This window comes from Rattus norvegicus, chromosome X (genome assembly GCF_036323735.1).
Source record: "Rattus norvegicus strain BN/NHsdMcwi chromosome X, GRCr8, whole genome shotgun sequence".
Taxonomy (NCBI): Eukaryota; Metazoa; Chordata; class Mammalia; order Rodentia; family Muridae; genus Rattus; species Rattus norvegicus.
Window position 1 is genome coordinate 126,396,845 of NC_086039.1, and position 20,887 is coordinate 126,417,731.

Genomic DNA, 20,887 nt, shown 5'->3' on the forward strand with positions numbered 1-20,887 from the left:
AAATACAGGGTTACACTTCTTTTGCTCTCTCAATCCAATAAAGCTTAGGAGTAGGGAATCACAATACTTTTCACTGGGTGTGGCTTATTGATGTGAAGGACCCTACATTTGACATTAAGCTTTCTGCTATTGGTTTTGAAACCCTGACTATTTTTTTAAGGAAGAGACTATATATTTTTCTTTTGGTTCCACTGGGCTTCACAAATTATATAAACAATTCTGATGTCGCTGTGCTTCTATCAGCCATCAGTTTGTTAAAACTGATGGAAAGTAATTTTTGTGTGTGTATGTATATACAAGTGTGTGTGTTTGCATATGTGTTGAGCCCAGAGATTAATGTAAGCGCGCCTTTATCAGTAGCTCTCTACCTTATTATTTTTAAATTTAAAAATTACTGCTTATTTGTTGGTTGGTTTACTTATTTGCTGTTTGGTTGCTTTGCTTGTGCCTGTTCCAAATGTGTATGAGGACTTTAAAGGACAGCATGAAGGAGTCGTCTTGCTCTTTCTACCATGGGGTTTCCATCTATCTAACTCAGGTCATCAAGCTTGGCTACAACCAACGTTATCAACTGAGCTATTTTTACCAGTGCCACTCTTAGTTTTGGTGGGAGTGGTTTCTCAGTGAACTGGAGCTCACCACTTCAACTAAACTGGCTGCCTAGAAAACCCTGTGTTCCTTTTTTTATGCCATCTCTGTCCTGGGATTACAAATGCATGCCGTCACACTTGGCTTTTACATGGATTCTGGGCATTGAAGTCAGGTCCTCGTGTGTGAACAACAGGCACTTAATCTACTGAGCCGCCTCCACATTTCTGCAAAGTAACATTTTTTTAAAAAAAATTTAGTCTCAACCAAGCACCACTATCAAGAGTAGTCAGTGGGCAAGGGCAATTACTAATCATAAAATGAAGATAATGTCTAAATGGAAATCATTTAGCGGTATCCGTATAATGCTGTTCTTTATGAAGATAGGTGTGAATAAGATCTCTCAGCTAAAAGGAATCCCAAAGATAATCTCTGTTTGCACTTGTGTTATTAATCAATGCTGTCTACAATCTTCCTGATACCTCATCATAGCTCTTTGGCTAAAACAAGCCCAAACAGCTGCTTTTAGACCAAGAAAAAAAAAAAAACGTTGACTTTCACATTGGCCATTAAGTAGTTTTGGGGTCTCAGGCAAGTTCTTCATTTCTGGGAGTTGGGTACTTTATTGGTACACAATTAGTCCTTCTTCTGATATTACTGATTATGATGTTTTTATTTATGAATCTTGTGAAATAGTATAGTCTTCCTAGAACACTGTAAATATACACAAATGTGCCAATTTTGATGGCAATAACCAAGTAATACTTCTGGATTAAAGATACACGCATTAAATAATTCTTTTCACTCCCCATTCAGCATTAACACTCTATGATTCGAGTTTTCACTCCTTTTTCATAGCATTTGGTAAGTTCAACTTTAAGATCAAACTAACAGGCCAAATATTATAATGCACCTCATGTTGGAAACTCAGGTGGGTAGAGAATGTTGTTGTATAGTACGCCATGGTTTCTGCTTCTCTTGCCAAAGTTTAAAAGTCTTGATTAATAAATAATCACAACAACAATAATTGCAAGTTCCTTTAAAGCCATCATCTCGCTCCCCACAGTATGCCTGGCAATTATGGGATCTGCCTTCTGTACAATGTAAGTCTGGTAAGCTCCCCTAGAATTCCTTCTCCGGAAGGTGATTGTGCAGTTTTGCAAATAGGCAGTATGCCTTGGTGACCTCTGATGATGGTGTGGAGCCTGCTTTTTCCCTCTCAGTAACAGTTAAAGATCATCCTAACTCGGCAGCAGGAAATGCTTACATAAAGCATCAAACAGTTCTCAATGCAACGGTAATGAGACATGCATACTCTTTTTACCTCCTCCTATCTGCTCTCTGAATTGCTCTCTAGTCCACAACAAAAAAGTGCATTGGCTGCAAACCCCGCAATTATATTACTTTTTTCCTCCCCAGTCACAGCAAATAGCAACAAGGCAGCCACTTAATAAGTTCCTTCTAATTTTTATTAGATTTACTTTCTCCCGAGAAAGCTCTATGAGCCAATAAAGTTATAATTTATACTTAAGACTTGTCCAAAATTCCAACTGACTTTAATGAGAATGGCTGTGTGTTGGTGTATTTTTGTGTGCAACTCCTTGCTCATAGTAACAAGGCAAGGTTTCTTTCTGACAGCAGCCCACTTTGGCATAATCCTGGAACTTACAATTGGCTTCTGAGAAGGAAAAGTTTCACTCTATGATGCTGAACTGCTCTCAAAATGCAACAAATACAAATATGGCAAGCATAGCAGCAATGCAATCTTCCACTTCTCATGGGAGCAGACTGCCATGAACTAAAGCCCTAGTCTTTTGTATAATTAAATATAGGCAAGGGGGATTTATATTGGATCCAGTGCTAAAAATGCTAAGCTTTGATGGAACATTCTGCTTAATACCATGACAGCTGCCATGCTAAGTAAGCAGAGTGGACCATGACCAGTTTCTGGCCAGCTCCCTATAGCATTTGATCATTAACACAGTACTGTATAAGTCGCAGATTCAGCCTCTGGCACTCTGAAGTGGGGCTAGGAAAACTAGTATAATAAGAAAGAAAACAATAGTTCAACAGGATTTCAGAAGGACTGCAGAAATGGTTTAGACACTGGATTGGCACAGGACCTCATGCTGGTGTGAATATATAAAAAAGCAGCTGGAAAAGTCAATATGGAAGAATACTTTCTTTGAGCCATGTGATGCCCTCCTTTATGATACCCTTAATTCCACCTGGAGTTCTGTCTCTCTGTATCCTTTGCCTAACATTCAAGCAGAGACAATAAGCAAATATTTGCTAAGCATGAGTCACATGATACACATTATTGCAGAGGGCTGTGTCTTCTGGACACAGGGGCACATCTCTGACTTCATTGTGAGTCTTCTTGCAAATGTTACACTGGCTTATAAAGAACATTGAATAACCAAAGCTAGCTTGTTCTCTCGGAGGAATTTCAAGCCAACAAACAAATAACAAAGCAAAACTCTCTTAATGTTCAGTCTATTTATATGGGCAACATCATATTTTTTTTTTACCACATGTGGACGATAAGAAGGCCAAATGGTTGGAGCTAGAGGAGGGGCTATGGCTCAGTGGTTAAGAGCACTGGCTCTTCCTCCAGAGGACCGGGGTTCTATTCTCAGCACCCACATGGCAGCAAATAATGGTTTTCAACTCCAGTACCAGAGGATCTAACACCTTCACACAGGCATACAGGCAGGCAAAATGCCAATGCACAGGAAATACAAATATGAGAAAATAAATAAAAGAAAAATAAGGGGCTATACTGTCCCTGGCATCCAGTGCAATGACTGTACCATTCGTCTATAGTGGCTAGAATAAGGGATTGACAGGAAGCAGCCAAGTTAAAGCTACAATGCAACAAAGTTGATATGTGAAATATGACAAGATTAAGCAGATGGTTTTCAATTGCTTCAGGCTAAGGCTTCTGAATTCATAAGACTTGCATTTATGAAAGTAATATATAATTACAAGTAGTCTCATAGTCACTGGAAAAATTTATGTGTTACCTTCATGAACTCAAAATACATCTAGTAATAATTCGAAGACATTTAAAAAATAACTAAGAAAATGAAAATCTTTTTCTTCAAGAGAAGTCATTTAATTGAAGAATAAATATTTCATTAAAACTATAATAATGCGGAACCAGAAAATGACACAAAATACCCACAGAACATAACAACAGACCCAAACTATGTTGGTAAAATTTTATCTATTATATAAAAGTACTTGCTCCCAGATTTGTATCTTTTCCTATTCTCTAGTAATTAGTTATAGCAGAGGTTCCTTGATTTGACACATGGCCTGATTGACTGAATGTTTATATATAATTCCTAATTTATTAAGACTGTCTCCATCAGGTGATGAGTTTTTATTGAGTGCCTTTTCAGGATTTGCGAAAATAGTTATAGCATTTTCTTTTCTTTTTCTTTTTTAATTAAACTAATTTTTTTACTTATTCAATTTACATCCAATTCACTGCCTTCCTCCCAGTCACCCCCACTCACAATCCTTTGCCCATCCCCCCTCCCTTTCTCCTCTGAGTGGGTAGGGCCCCCTGGGTATCCTTCAACCCTGGCATATCAAGTCTCTGAAAACCTAGGCACTTCCTGTCTCACTGAGGCCAGACAAGGCAGTCTGAGTAGAAGAACATATATCACATACAGACAACAGCTTTCAGGACAGCCCCTGTTCCAGTTGTTTAGGACCCACATAAAGACCAAGCTGCACATCTGCTAAATATGTGTGGGGAGGCCTAGGTCCAGCCTGTGTATGTTCTTTGGTTGGCGGTTCAGACTCTGAGAGCTCTAAGGGCCCAGGTTAGTTGACTCTGTTGGTCTTCCTGTTGAGTTCCTATCCTTTTGTGGGTCCATAATCCTCCTCCTCTTTCATAAGAGTCCACAAGTTCCATATATTTGTTTGGCTGTAGGTTTCTGCATCTGTCTAAGTCAGCTACTAGGTGGAGCCTACTTTAATCTTCTAAGATAGTGAGTTATAGCAATAGATTCCCCACTGTTGAACCAACACTGTGGTCCTAAATTAAATTCAACCTGATAACGACACATTATTCTTTTATTCAGTTAGTAGATTTGACTTGGGTGGTATTAATATTTTAGGATATACGACTTATCCATTCACAAAAAAACAGTTATGCAAGATGATAATGTTAGTATATATAGAAGAAATATATAAGGCATCTAGGAGCTATTCAACTGTTTCATAATAGGTCTTGTATACTGAAACCCAGTGTTGTACTATTGTTTCCTGGAAGCCTTGTTCAATTCTAGCTACATAAAGAACAGAGAGATTTTTCTGGGATCATATACATATTTGGGGGTTCCTATGTGTGCCCGTGTCTACCTCTTACTATGGGGCCACATTACTCCACTACGCAGGCAACACTAAGGGGTTACCTCTCACTTTATTCATTTGTTTGTTCAATCATTCAACAAATATGAAATATTTATTGAGTACCTCCTGTTGACAGCTACTGTATGGGGCACTGGGGATATGAGAATGAATAAAACAAAATAAAACAATTCCTCTTGGCACAGCTTATATTCTAGTGAAAGAAAAAATATGAAAGAAAAATAAATAGCACACACAAACTTACATATACTTTGGTGTTACATGAAGAAAATCTATAATATTAGGAGTGATTCTAACAAGAGAATTTAGGTTGGATGAGGAGATAACGAGAAGAGGTTTACCTAGTAAATTGTAATGCTACTTTCTCACTTTTGAGGAACATGTTCTAAGACCTCTTGCAGGATCTGTGGATACCCTGAATCCGTGAACAGCATCAAACTTTTATGCTGGTATTTTTGTCTATGTGCCCTGCAGCTTTGTCACACAAGTAGTCAGAGTTAATCTGCCCTTCCATGTTTCATGCTGCGGTGTCTGTCTCACAGTACTGTTCTTGTGCTTTGGAGCCATTAAGAAAATTAAGCATTGTTTGAACACAAGCGCTCCAATGGCATTGCAGTTGATTTGATGACACCTCTATATGACACTAATAGCCCTCTACAGTATGAATATGTTGGACAAGAAGATTTTTTTCTGAAAATTTTTGAAAATTATCATTGTTACGTATTCATGGTGTTTGTTGCATGTGTGTATGTATGTGCCATACTGAACACATGGAAGTCAGAGGACAAGTTTGTGGAGTCAGCTCACTCCTTTTACCTGTGCCTGGTTCTAAGAGTGGAACTCAGGTAAGGTCACCGGGCTTGCATGCAAAGCAGTTTACTAGCTGAGCCTTCCCACTAGCCTGAAATTATTCTTGTCTCGGCAAGATGAAATGGGGAGAGATATCATTATGCTGCTCAGAATGGCATGCAGTCTAAAACTGCATGGAGTATTTATTTCTAGAAATTTTCATTTAATATTTTCAGACTTCAGTTCACTGGGTAACTGAAACCAAGAAAAGTGAAACCACAGATGAGAGCCGAGGGAACTACAGTATAGAATCACCTTGACTAACAATGGTCTTGGGTTTGCACACTGAAAATATTTGGAGTAAAAAGGCATTTAACACACTTAACCTTCTGCACATCAAAGTTTAGCCCATTGCATAACATTATTTATTTACTTTTGTAACTGAGTGATTGACTGGGCAATACAACGTTCAGCTGTTTCCAGGAAACACCCAAGAATGTGGTACTATGTATACCAAGCCAGGGAAAAGATCAAAATTTGAAGTATGTCTCTTACTGAATGCACATTTTTTTGATGCCACTACACTGACATGAAATTATAAGTTGACCTCTTATGAATTGTGTGCATAGAAAACACATTTTGGGCAAAAGAACAGCATGTGTTGACTACTTTGACACTTGCTACTTTTATGAAATTGAAAGGTCGGTTTGGCTAGAGTCACGTTCTCTCCAGTCCATCAAAAATACATAAAGAATCACAATCGTTCCTCAACTCACCTAGTGAAAGGTAAAACAAAAGATTCTTATCCTTTCACATGGTTTAGACAGTTACATGTGGGTAGGCCTTTTAAGAGTGGGACTCATTTTGGAAATGAGCTTTTAAAAACTTGCTTTATTAAAAGGGATGTAATATTGTAAAGAAAAAGAAATACCCTTTTAGTCTCAAAAGCATCTAGTTTTGAAGGATAATTTATTTTCTCACCACATCTTGAAGGACTATATAGTATCTTGAGATGATTTTATAGAAGGGGGTCGAAGGCAATAATACTTACAAATTCTGACTTGACTGATTTGCTTGTTGTATTCTTTGATAAATAATGACATTTTTGTCTGTAGACCCTATGTTACAAATGGCTTTCCAACTTTTATTTCTGAATGTCACAAGAAAGAGTTTGTTGACTGTAACTCACCATATATATAGTAACACACGCACACACAGTGAGTAAAGTGTACCTATGCAATATTTATTCTCTTCTAGCATATTTTGATACTTTTCATTCTATTCCAATTACTTTTTGTCTATTACTCTCCATCAAATTATATTCTATTATTCCAAAGATGCTGCTTGACTCGTGAAATAAGTTTTACAACCTACCCATGAGTTTGTCCAGACTCAAATGGACACATAATACCTGCCTACCAGAGGATTGTGCCATTTAAAAGCCTTGGGAAGCCCTCGGGTCTCTTACTTTAGAGCCTCTATCTCATATTAAAATGTACGATTTATACCTCACACTAAACATTTAGTTTTTAAGTTTGAAAACCCGAATAGCACCCTGGAAGCAGCATAATGCTTGGTTTGAAGACACTTAGTAGTGATTTTTTTCTGGTTTTCTTTTCATGCTTTGCTTTGAGGTTGCAAGCATGTAATTGTTCTTTAAAAAACTTAACACCCTAGGCACTTGCCTGTAAAGTTGACGGTCTAACACAGTTCGGTTCTCAGTTAACAATTATGAATTCATGAGTGGAAAGAAATGAAAGATTATTATCTCTGCTAGCTTTCCTGACAGAAAGCCACCGGGGCATAGAAATTGGGTGCTTGTTAAGGTGGGTCAAGAATGACAGCAGAAAAAGTCGTACATGGTCCATCTGAGTTGGAATTCCTGTTCACTATAGGCTTTTAGGTTTTTTCTGAACCTCCGTCTCTGGATATTGGAGATCTTATTAATTGTGCTATGCCTACCAAGCAGGAATACTATATAGATTAAAATGAAATAATGTATGTGAAAGTACCTTGCAAATTGTAAAGCACTTCCCATTTATTATTAAAATATTCAGTGGGTCCTGTTCTCATGGTTGCCCAGCTAGCTGAGGTTTTACTGAAGGAAAATTTATGAACACTAAAGCACCATTCTCAGGAATGTTTTGTGTGCACAAAGCAACCATAGCTTAGCACCTATTACTATTAATGTTCCCCTGTTTCTCTCTAACACAATTTAGACAGACTCCTATGCGTGGTGAGCCTTTAGGAAGTCTAGTCCTCACAGAAACACCACTCCTTCTTGCCAAACTACTGTACTAAATAATTATGCAATCATTGTTGCCAATAACCTTGAAGAAAAATAGGATTGTTTATGGCAGTGCTACTAAAGGCGGATGGCTGATTTTCTGAACTTCCAGGATTCTAAACTGAAGCAATTTAATTTAATTAAAATGAAGACCAGGCAGAATGCATTATTATACATTGATAATATATGCAGACACAGGCGGACATAGGGAATTATTTTGATAAAATTCACATAATAGATGCAGATCAGGAGCCCTGAACAAGCTAGTTTGTCAAATTTAATATGCCATCTCTAGAATTTTAACAGCACTATGAACTTAACAGTTGTGATTTTTTATATTGTTGTGTAAGCTATAGATTTGGAAAGGAAACTAAAGAGAATACAATGATTTCTAGACATTATACTTGCTTTAGAACCAGGGAATGAAGCACCGAAGCCAAACCCTTCCACATGCTCATGTGCACTTTTCAGCATGGCTGTCTTGTCTATGAATCAGACAACAAAATCTTTAAGCTGGATGAACTAGTGATCGTGGCTTTTGTAGTGAACATTGGGGTGAGTTTTACTCTCCTTCCACTTGATCAATAGTGTACTTGGATTAATCAATCTTATTAGTGCTCATCAATACTTTTTTTTAACTAAGGACTCCATATAACCCCTACTAGTAATTTCTTCCCTCTTGTATTATCGCACTTGCCAAGGTCTGTTTCACTGCAGTGAATGTGGGATAGCCTAGGATGTTAAACACTCTCCTTTCCATTTTGGTTGTCTTTCAACACTTTGTTCTTCTTTTGTCACATTCCGGTCCTTAGATACAATAGCAATTCCCCAAAACTGAGCTACACAGGAAGCAAGAGTTCCACATTTCAAACTAAGTGACATTTCAACTTAGATATTCTCTATCGCTTCAAATTCAGCTTATTTAAATTTGGACTCCTCTTAGTCCATCATCCTGAAATAGCAGGGCCAGAGATTGACAGTTAATTGGTATGAGAAGGAGCAAGAGTTAAGTCCTTCTTGGCAGTAGCCTTAATCAAAACCCTTGCTATAAGTAGAACATTATGAACGATGGCTAAGGTTTATATCAGTTTCCAATTGCTACTGCAAAAAAGTGTCACACACTGAAAGGATTCAAAGAAAATACATTTGTCAACTTACAATTGAAATCGTCATGAGTCTCAAATGGCTTTCAAAGAACAAAACCCAAGGTGTTAGCAGAAATAAGCTAACATCCACGGACTTTAAGGGCAGATCCTATATTTGCCATCCCCAGCTTCTAGTGGACACTCATATTTCTCGTTTTGTGGTTCTCATACTCCTTCTTCAAGATCAGCACTACACATCTGTCTCTCTGTGTCATTGTCACACAGTTATATCTCCCTATAACTCTGATATCTCCATCTGACTCCCTCTTTCCTTTTCAAGGCCTTTCTGATATTATGAGGCCTAGACAAAGTAGGGCAATCTTTAATCACATATTCAGATCTAATTGTCAAATTAAAATTTGTTTGTAATCTTAATTCTCTTTTAGCGTGCAACATAACATACTCAGAAGGAAGTTGGTTTCTTTTATGTTGCCAAATATCTATATTAAGATTTCTGAATTTAAAAGCAATCTGAGCAATGCCATATATAACATTGCTGTTATTACCTGATTGAAAACTGTCTACTTCCACTCTGACTGGTACACTAATTATAAAATATTGCCATGTTCACAAGTAAATGTTTGTTCTGAGCACATTATAGTTGTGAACATTTCACACCAGTGATTACATGTTTAATACCTATGTCTCCACACATTTATTACTTGAAAATTTCTTTGTTCTTCTCCAGGAGTTCACTATCTTTCTTTAGAGTAGTTGATTCTCCAACTTCATTATACCACTTCTTCGGATGCTTTGTCATTATTAGAAAATTATGTTAGTTTCTATGATGGGAGGAGCATTAATCTATCCCAGGTATGAGCTCTCCAATTGGTTGGCCAATGCAGAGTGGTCAGCTATGAAACCATATACATGCAGCAAACAACGAAAATTGACTTATCAAATCATATTTGTTTGTACATACATACACACATATGTATGTGTATTTACTGTTTGATTTCATAGCAGTAATTAAAGATGAAGCCATGAATGTGAGAGTTGGGGGCAGAGAAGGGGTTTGAGAGAAGGTAGCTGGGAGAGACTAGAGGGAGGAAAGAGGGAAAGAAAAGTAATCTAATTAGTTTTTAATTAAACACTAAATTTATTAAAAGGAAAAGTAAACATAAATAATGGGGTAGTTTAAATCATGAATCTATTTAAGTTATACATATATGCTAACATGTTACAGATTAAATGTATAAGTATAACACAAACTAGGGGTTTCCTTCAATAAAGAAACATGGCTTTCTTTACCTATTTACTAACCTTTTTCTAAACCAAACCCTTTAAAATGTGTTAAAATGTGGTGAGCACTAAAAATAAAACAATCACCTGTTTCCTTTTTCAAGCTAAAGGTATGGAGACAGAGGTAACGGATATGGAGTAAAGAATGTCTCTTTAGCCACCAGGCCCTTAAATCACGGCTAACTGGGGCCTTTCCTACAAGGCAAATAATCTATATTTCAGCTTAGCTACTATTTGTGCAATTATTTTGGCCTTTGATTTGGGAGCTTTGCCAATCTTTTTCTCTACTCTAAAATTTACCCTTAAATATATAAAAAAAAACCCTTTGTTTTTCTTTATACTTTGGACATTTCTAGGGGATTTCATTATGTCTTGCTTTAATTATTATCGCTAGCCTTACAGAAAAACAATAACATTTTTTACATTCTTTTACTTTAATTTTTTTCAGATTATATTTATGCTATCTCTCCCTTTGTTTTCCTCCTTCCACAACCTTCCATATGGCATTTTAATTACTGTTATTTTATAGTCATAATAACACAAGCAGGTGAACATTTAAAATAATTCGAGTTCACATATTAATGTTTGCTTATATATATGGTTTACATGTTTTCATAATTATAGATAAATGTATTAGTGGTTCCCTCGTTGAGGATGATTAATTAGAACAACAAGGAAGAGTTTATAATATTCAGCTATGGAGCTATGTATAAAGAAGAGATGCAATTCATGCAGAAAATGAAGCTGATGAAATGGAACAGTCAGAGGCTAGAGTGATACTTCTGTCAGCAAAATGCTTACTGTGCACACTTGAGGACCTGAGGTCAACCCTCTGTCCCCACATAAAAACCTGGTGCTGTATCCTTGGTGCTTCCAGGACAGCCAGCCTAGCCAGATCAATGGGTTCTAGGTTACATGACAGATACTATCACTAAAAAAAGAGACAGTGAATGATTAAAGATACTTAACATTAACCTCTGGCCTCCATATGCATTTGTACACATGTATACCAGCACACACATGTACACAAAATGAAAACAGTGCTAATATCCTCGAGTGGATAAAGGGGCAAACTTATAGTGTATGCATGTAACAGAATATTGTTCAGTCACAGAGTGGAAGGACAGCTCTATGAGATTACATAAATGAACACTTGCAACATTATGCCAAGTGATAGAAGCCACACTCAAGAGGCTTTTGGGTTGAAATATAAACATTAAGGAACTATTGGAAGATAGAAAGGAGATTAATGAATTCTAGGACCAGAGGAGAGAGAGAGGTGTTAAGAGTAATGGCTAATATGTGTGAAGTGCCTATGTGGGTTAATGACAAAGTGTTCTGAATTTAGATATTGAGGATTGTTGCATAACGTTTTGAATTGTGCTAATTGCTTACTATAACTGTAGGGATTTTTGAAAAATAACTTTTTATTGTTTTTTTTTGTGAATTTCCCATCATGTACCCCAATCCCACTCATCCCTCCCTCCCCTTGTACCTGCTTCCTACCCTTACAACCACCTCCTCAACAAAGAAAAAATTTCATTGTGGAAACTATAGTATGTCTCAGTGTGCCCCACAGTATACCCTTTTGTCCTCACTTCTTTGCTAGCAAATGCTCATTGCAATGACTTGTTAATCTGGCATGAGGCCTCTTGCTTCTGCAATACTGGACCCTTACTGAACTGGAACTCCTCTTGGGTTTCTGTAGTTCTGTATATCTGTAGGACTGGCTCCTTCATGTAGTCCAGAAGTTCATCGATGAGATAGATTTGAGGTGGGCCAATTCAACATCCTGGATCTGGATCTGAGATGTCTCTGATCTGGTCAGGCCAGCAGCTCTCCAACTCTCACACACTTGGGGCTGGCTCAATAACAATGCCTACAAACATAGCCAGCTGTTCCTGGGCAGCGCTAGCCTGCTGCCCAGGTGAGGTAGAGAGCCCATTCTTCCAAGTGTTGCAGCTGATGAGGTACATGGCCAGTTCTCCCACTCTCATGAACCTGGGGCCACTTCTCTCAGCTGCCATAGATGGGGAGGGATGAGTGGTCCCTCACTGCACCACTCCCAGCATATAAGAGGCAAATCTGGCTCAGCCACAATGATACCCTCGGGGCCAGCTCAAGCTTGCAAGCCTCTAATTCAGGGCCAACACTGGCCAGGCAAGGTGTGAGGACAGCTCTCCCAGGCTTATACCCTTGAGATCAGCTCACTTGCACTCTTGTCCTTCAAGGTCAGCTCTACTGTGCTGATCAGGTGATGTGCAGGGCCTGCTCGCCCAAGTGTTGTAGCAGTTGAGGGGCGGGGACAGCTCTCCCGTTCTTATGACCCCATTGGGGCCAGATCTCTCACCCACTGCCAGTGGTGAGGGAAAAGGGAGGGGAAAGGATCTCCCCCTTGCTGAAGCCACCACACAATAGACAAGAGGCAGGGTCGCTCTCCCATGAACAGACCTTTAGGTTTAACTCACCCCCAGCCCCCGCATCCAGGGTCAGTCCTACTGTCTACCTCAGAATTGAGGCAGGGTTCTTCTAGTATCTTACTTGCTTTCCTTCCTGGGAGCCCATCTGGGCTTGCTTGGTGCTGGACTAGTAATCCTCTCCAGGTTTTAGGGAATTTTAGGCTGGTAATCATTCAGAAGTTCTTAGAGCAGAGCAGTGAGTATAAACATACCTTCTCTCTTCTTTGTCACCCAGTGATACACATGTGACATGGTAGCCACACTTGCAAAGCCTCTAGGGGCAGGAAAATATAAGTATGCACTCAAATTGGGCTTGAACCTATGACCCTGAGATTAAGAGTCTGTGCTCTGCTGACTGATCTATCCAGGAACTCCATGTAGGTAAGGTTTTATGGTATGTAAATTATGTCCCCAAAAGTCTGTTCCTTTATTATTAAATCAGGTTCAGCTTCATGCACATAAATCTTGTGGAAAGATAATAGAGGTTACAGCAGTTGGCTCTTCATGTTGATACATTTGTACATGTTACAGCTTAAGAAAATAATAACCAATTGTAACACCAACAACTAAACTCATCTTTAAATCCAAAACGAGGTCTAAGGAGGTACCTAAAGAATTGGAAGTTAAAGACCTATGGGGAAGTGTAAGAAATTTTAGTTTATTCTGCCCAGAAAATCAAGAACTTTAGGCTAGAATCTGGGGTCAGAGATTATAGGGCTTTGAATATATATATTAAGGTCATAGAAAGATTCAGGCAGTGTCTACTGCAAAGAATTTGAATGAATGTATGATGAAAGCTAAAGGTAAATCAAGGAGCAGGAACCTGCCAGACTGGCAGCACTGGGCAGCACTGGGTAGCACTGGGCAGCACTGGGTAGCACTGGGCAGCACTGGGTAGCACTGGGCAGCACTGGGCAGCACTGGGTAGCACTGGGCAGCACTGGGCAGCACTGGGTAGCACTGGGCAGCACTGGGCAGCACTGGGCAGCACTGGGCAGCACTGGGCAGCACTGGGTAGCACTGGGCAGCACTGGGCAGCACTGGGTAGCACTGGGCAGCACTGGGCAGCACTGGGCAGCACTGGGTAGCACTGGGCAGCACTGGGCAGCACTGGGTAGCACTGGGCAGCACTGGGTAGCACTGGGCAGCACTGGGCAGCACTGGGTAGCACTGGGCAGCACTGGGCAGCACTGGGCAGCACTGGGTAGCACTGGGCAGCACTGGGCAGCACTGGGCAGCACTGGGCAGCACTGGGTAGCACTGGGCAGCACTGGGCAGCACTGGGTAGCACTGGGTAGCACTGGGCAGCACTGGGCAGCACTGGGAAGTGTGCCTTTTCATCTTATAGAGGCAAGGGAGAGAATGATGACACAGGGATCAAAGAGAGCTGAGAGACAGATGCTCACCCACCGGGAAAACAATCTGAACCTAGAGAGGAGTCTCTAGACCTTTACCATAACTGTAACACTCAAGAGAGGGTGAGTGTTGACTGGCTAGTTACCTTAGTGTAAATTGGCCTCATGGTATAGTTCTGAGTTACAGGGTTTTTCTACACTCAGTATTGACTTACTGATATAACATTCCTTCAACAACAATCTGAATACTAGAAAAAGTAAACCAGCATATTGATAGATGAAGACCCGAGAGAAAGGGAAAGTAGCATTGACATCTAAGCTAAGCTCACTAATACGAAAAGACCCAGTACCTATTGGGGGAAGCAGTGAAATCTTGCTGAGAAAGGGACTGAAGTCATTTAAACCTGCCCATGATCCTTGTACTTTAATAAAGTCCAGCATAGATTATGTCGTAAGTCAAGTATATCCATCTTAACTAGGCAGAGAAAAGACACCAGATTTTTCATTTTCCTTTGGAATAGGAGAGGAATTTGATACACGATAGTCTAAGAAATATTGCTTAGTTATGTGGAGTCCTAGCATGGTGAACAATTCCAAGGAAAGATGTGAAAGCAGCTCCCCCAGAGAATCAGCTTCTGATCTGTCCTCGGGTTTCTGGACAATATGGTAATATTCTCTCTTAAGATTATAGACAATCAAAGGAATAGGAAATCTGGATGATGTTATTTTATTTAACATACTGAAGTAATAAGTTAATGGTGTTTAACCATCCTAGACAAAAATGATAACAAGTAGAGATTCCTATAAGTTCATATTTGGTAGTTTTTAAAATTTAAATGACAATCTAAGTGTCAAATTAAAAATAAGTTCTTCAGAACACCACACCAATGTCTACAGTTAGAAAGCAACAGGAAGCCCTTCTGGTCTCCATCTGCACCAGAGCTGGGACTGTTCCACAGCCCTCAGACACAAAACCTGCCTGCAGAGAGCTTGTCTGCCAGGAGCACTCTCCCTCCTAAGCCCTCAGCCCACAGGTGAGACCCCATTTTCTCTCCATTGACTGTCCAAGAAGAGACACCCTGGGAGCACACAGGGCATGGGAGACACATGGTGGCCTAGGACAGGACTTTTCAGGTCTCCATCTGTGCCCAGAGCAGGGGCTGTTCCACAGCTCTCAGACCTAAAACTGTCAACAGAGATCAAGTCTGCCAGGAGCACTTTCACTCCAAAGATCACAGGCTCACAGACCCACAGGCCCACAGGAGAGACAAGCTTCAGTCAGAGACAGCAAGACCAACTAACATCAGAGATTGAAATAATCCCGTGCATTCTATACTATCAACATGGACTAAGTCTGGTCTTCAATAACAACAAAAACATAAAGCCCACATACATGTGTAAGCTGAACAACGCTCTACTAAATGACAACTTGGTCAAGGAAGAAATGAAGAAGGAAATTAAAGGCTTTTTAGAATTTAATGAAAATGAAGGCACAACATACCCAAACTTATGGGACACAATGAAAGCAATGCTAAGAGGAAAACTCATAGCTCTGAGTGCCTGCAAAGAGAAATTGGAGAGAGCATACGCTAACAGCTTGACAGCACACCTGAAAGCAATAGAACAAAAAGAAGCAAATATATCCAAGAGGAGTAGACAGTAGGAAATAATCAAACTCACAGCTGAAATTAACCAAGTAGAAACAAAAAGTTCTATACAAAGAATCAACAAAACCAGAAGCTGGATCTTTGAGAAAATCAACAAGATAGACAAACCCTTAGCCAGCCTAACCAGAGGGCATGGAGGCAGTATCCAAATCAATAAAATCAGAAATGAAAAGGGAGACATAACAACAGAAACTGAGGAAATTAAAAAAAATCATCAGATCCTACTACAAAAGCCTATACTCAAATGAAGTAGAAAATCTGGAGGAAATGAAAAAATTTCTAGATAATTTCCAGGTACCAAAGTTAAATTAGGATCCGATAAACCGTCTAAACAATCCCATAAACCCTAAAGAAATAGAAGCAGTTATTAGAAGTCTCCCAACCAAAAAGTCACAGGACCAGATGGGTTTAGTGCAGAATTCTATCAGACTTTCAAAGAAGACATAATACCAATACTCTTCAAACTATTCCACAAAATAGAAACAGAAGGAACGCTATGCAATTCATTCGATGAACCCACAATTACACTTATACCTAAACCACACAAAGACCCTACAAAGAAAGAGAACTTCAGGCCAATTTCCCTTATGAATATTGATGCAAAAATATTCAATAAAATTCTCTCAAACTGAATCCAAGAACGCATCAAAATGATCATTCACCATGATTACATAGGCTTCATTCCAGGGATGCAATGATGGTTCAATATATGGAAATCCACCAACATATTTTACTATATAAACAAACTCAAGGAAAAGCCACAAGATCATTTCATTAGATGCTGAGAAAACATTTTACAAAATTCAACACCCCTTCATGTTAAACGTCTTGGAAAGATCAGGAATTCAAGAGTCATCCCTAAACATATTCAAAACAATATATAGCAAACCAGCAGCCAACATCAAACTAAATGGAGAGGAACTTGAAGTGATCCCACTAAAATCAGGGACTAGACAAGGCTGCCCACTCTCTCCCTAAATATTCAAAATAGTACTTGAAGTCCTAGGCAGAGCAAAACAAAAGGGGTACAAATTAGAAAGGAAGAAGTCAAAAATCACTCTTTGCAAATGATATGATAGTATACTTAACTGACCCCAAAAATTCCACCAGAGAACTCCTACAGCTGATAAACAACTTCAGTAAAGTGGCTGGATATAAAATTAACTCAAACAAATCAGTAGCCTTCCTCTACTCAACAGACAAACATGCTGAGAAAGAAATTAGGGAAATGGCACCCTTCACAATAGCTACAAATAATATAAAATACCTTGGTGTGACTCTAACAAAGCAAGTGAAAAATTTGTATGACAAGAACTTCAAGTTTTTGAAAAAAGTGAAGATCTCAGAAGATGGAAAGATCTCCCATGCTCATGAATTGGAAGGATTAATAGAGTAAAAATGGCCATTTTGCCAGAAGCGATCTACAGATTCAATGCAATCCCCATAAAAATTCCAACTCAATTCTTCATAGAGTTAGAAAGAACAATTTATAAATGCATTTGTAAAAACAAAAAAAGCCAGGATAGTGAAAACTATTCTCAAAAGAGCTTCGGGAGAATCACCATCCCTGATCTCAAGCTGTACTACAGAGCAGTCATCATAAAAACTCATGGTATTGGTACAGAGACAGGCAGGCAGATCAGTGGAATAGAATTGAAGATACAGAAATGAACCCACACACCTATGGTCACTTCATCTTTGACAAAGGAGCTAAAACCATCCAGTGGAAAAAAGACAGCATTTTCAACAAATGGTGCTGGTTTAAGTGGAGGTCCGCATGTAGAAGAATGCAAATTGATCCATTCTTATTGCTCTGCACAAAGCTCAAGTCCAAGTGGATCAAGGACCGCCACATAAAACCAGATACATTCAAACTAATAGAAGAAAAAGTGGGGAAGATCCTCAAACACATGGGCACTGGGGAAATTTTCCTGAACAGAACACCAGTGGCTTATACTGTAAGATCAATAATCAACAAATGGGACCTCGTAAAATTGGGAGACCAAGGACCCTATCAATAGGACAAAGCAGCAACCAACAGATTGTAAAAAGGTCTTTACCAATCCTACATCCGATAGAGGGCTAATATCTGATATATACCAAGAATGCAAGAAGTTAGACTCCAGAGAATCAAATAATACTATTACAAAATGGGCTACAGAGTTAAACAAAGAATTCTCAACTGAGGAATACCAAATGGCTGAGAAGCACCTAAAAAATGTTTAACATCCTTAGTCATCAGGGAAATGCAAATCAAAACAACCCCTAAGATTCCACCTCACACCAGTCAGAATGGCTAAGATCAAACACTCAGGTGACATAGATGCTGGCAAGGATGTGGAGAAAGAGGAACATTCCTTCATTTTTGGTGGGATTTCAAGGTGGTACAACCACTGTAGAAATCAGTCAGGAGGTTCCTCAGAAAATTGATACTACCTGAGGACCCAGCTATACTACTCCTGGGAATACATCCAAAAGATGCTTCAACGTATAACAAGGACACACATTCCATTATGTTCATAACAGCCTTCTTTATGATAGCCAGAAGCCGGAAATATCTCAGATGTCCTTCAATAGAGGAATGAATACAGAAAATGTGGTACATCTACACAATGGAGTACTACTCTGCTATTAAAAACACTGACTACATCAAATTTTTAGGCAAATGGATGGAACTAGAAAATAATCATCCCGAGTGAGGTAACCCAATCACAAAAGAACAGAAATGGTATGTACTTACTGATAAGTGGATATTAGCCCAAACTTGGAATACTTAAGAAAAAATTCACAGATCATAGGATGACCAAGAAGGAGGAAAACCTAAATGTGGATGATTGATTCCTTCTTAGAAGGGAGAACAAAATTCTCACGGGAGGAAATACAGGGACAAGGAGTGGAGCAGGGACTGAGGGAAAGGTCATCCAGAGACTCCCTCACCTGTGGATCCATCCCATATGCCAGCAAACCCTGTCACTATTGCTGATGCCAAGAAGTGTGTGCTGATAGGAACCAGATATAGGTGTCTCCTGAGAGGCCCTGTCAGTGCCCTACTGATATAAATGACCTATTGATATAGCTAACCATTGAACAAGGGGACCCCAATGGAAGAATCAGAGAAAGAACTGAAGGAACTGAAGGTGACTGCAACACCATAGGAAGACCAACAAGATCAACCAATCAAATCCCACCAGGGCTTCTAGAGACTAAACCACCAAGCAATGAGTACCCATGGAGGGACACATGACTCCAGCCACATATGTAGCAGAGGATGTCATTGTCCAGCCATCAATGGGAGGAAAATCCCTTGGTCCTGTGAATGCTTGTTTCCCCAATATAGGGTATTGCTAGGGTGTTGAGGTTGGATTTGGTGGGTGGAACTGGAGCATCCTCATAGAATCAGGGGAGGAGGGAGGAAGTATCGGACAGGGGAAAGGGGATAACATTTGAAATGTAAATACATAAAATATCCAAGAAAAATAAAATTATATAAAAAAGAAATAAAAGAAAGCAACACTCAGCTATGGAGACAGTTACAAGTTAGGTATTATTTGATTCCATTGGTATTCTACTGTCATAAAACTAAAATATATTTAAGCAAAAATATATCAAAGTAGAATTTTAACCAGGTCCAAAGTATGTGTTTACTTTAAAAAGAAAACCTGATATTCCTTAACTGGAAGAAAAATCAATAAATATTACAAGTTCAAATTGATACACATCTAGTATTTTCTGTTTTGTAAGCATAATAGTACTATTTAAATAGAAATAGATAGAAATACTTCAACATACCCAAAGCTTCTGCAAGGCCCCAAACCTTCTGTCCATAGATGTCGGTCTTGTTCCAAGCAAATGTATAGACGAGATTAATTGCAGCAGGAAACCACTTCTGTGTGAGTCTGCCTTCCACAGCTACTGTGAGGTGTACTTTAATCATGCCCACAGGAATTGTTGAGTGTGTCAAAAGGATCCTCAGCAAAGTTTTATACCCAGGTGTTCTACTGCTCAGGTAACTCAGCCTCACGAAGCTGGATGGAATGGGGATTTCCTCCTGTACAACCTACGATTGAAACACATACAAAACACATGACACACACACAGACACACACAGACACACACACACAGACACACACACACACACACACACACACACACACACACACAAACACAACAATACAAATTAGCCCTCCAGTGCTCACAGGTGGAGGAAGCTAACACATACTTTGTTGTTTGAGAAAACAGATCAAAGATAGTGAATACTGGGATCTACTGATGTCAAGCCCCGTGTTCCCAGAGTTTTGAGTCTGGGCAACCAAAAGTTTTGAATGTTCTATTAAGATCTGAATGAGAACAAGAAATATAGCCAACACTACAGATTGCTCTCATCCTCTGGTGCCATGAATGATTGTAAAGAACAATTTTATTCTTTCAACAGCATTCTAAAAATTGCTTAGCAAGACCTGGGAAAGGTAACAGTGCTGAATGTCAGGCAATGTAGCGCTTTAGGCTCTGTTAAGGGGTCTTCTTCCTTATAAATACATACAGATACTCTTCCTCGGAGCTATGTTACACAGCTCAATTCCTTTGCTTATTCACGCTGGGCTTTCTAAGAGGAAGGACTGCAGTAAGCAGGTATTGATATTTTCAAGCAGAAAGCAGAAAGTGATATTTAATGACAAGATTCTGGAATTAATCTTTACTGAAGTCAGCAAGTTTGTTTACTTTGGAACTTAGAATGATCTGGAGGTCAACACTTTAATCACAATTTTCTCACATTTTTCTTTATGACTGGAGGTAGAAATGTCTGGGTATAACTTTCTCCAATTTTGGCTCCAATGACCAAAATGAAAATAATTCCCACTAATTCCTCTGTAAATCTTGTAGTAAACATTGGTTTCAGAGTTAAAATGCCATTTGGCTTTGTTAATTAATTGGTATTACTTATTTGTTTACTACTACAGATGGAGCTAAA

General features: G+C 39.1%; 1 protein-coding gene and 1 non-coding gene across 9 annotated transcripts in view; both read right to left on the reverse strand.

The window, feature by feature from the left end:
• The window catches only part of Tenm1 (teneurin transmembrane protein 1), an 889,770-nt gene that overhangs the window by 130,877 nt on the left and 738,006 nt on the right, over positions 1-20,887 (reverse strand). For all 8 annotated transcript variants that reach the window (XM_063280507.1, XM_063280510.1, XM_039100433.2 and 5 more), the window contains one exon: positions 19,708-19,975. In XM_063280507.1, the coding sequence (XP_063136577.1) occupies positions 19,708-19,975 (268 nt within the window). The remainder of the gene's footprint in view (positions 1-19,707; positions 19,976-20,887) is intronic.
• On the reverse strand, positions 13,050-13,181 carry LOC120099499 (small nucleolar RNA SNORA17). The gene has a single exon (XR_005498668.1). It is a non-coding gene; the product is annotated as a small nucleolar RNA SNORA17 (small nucleolar RNA).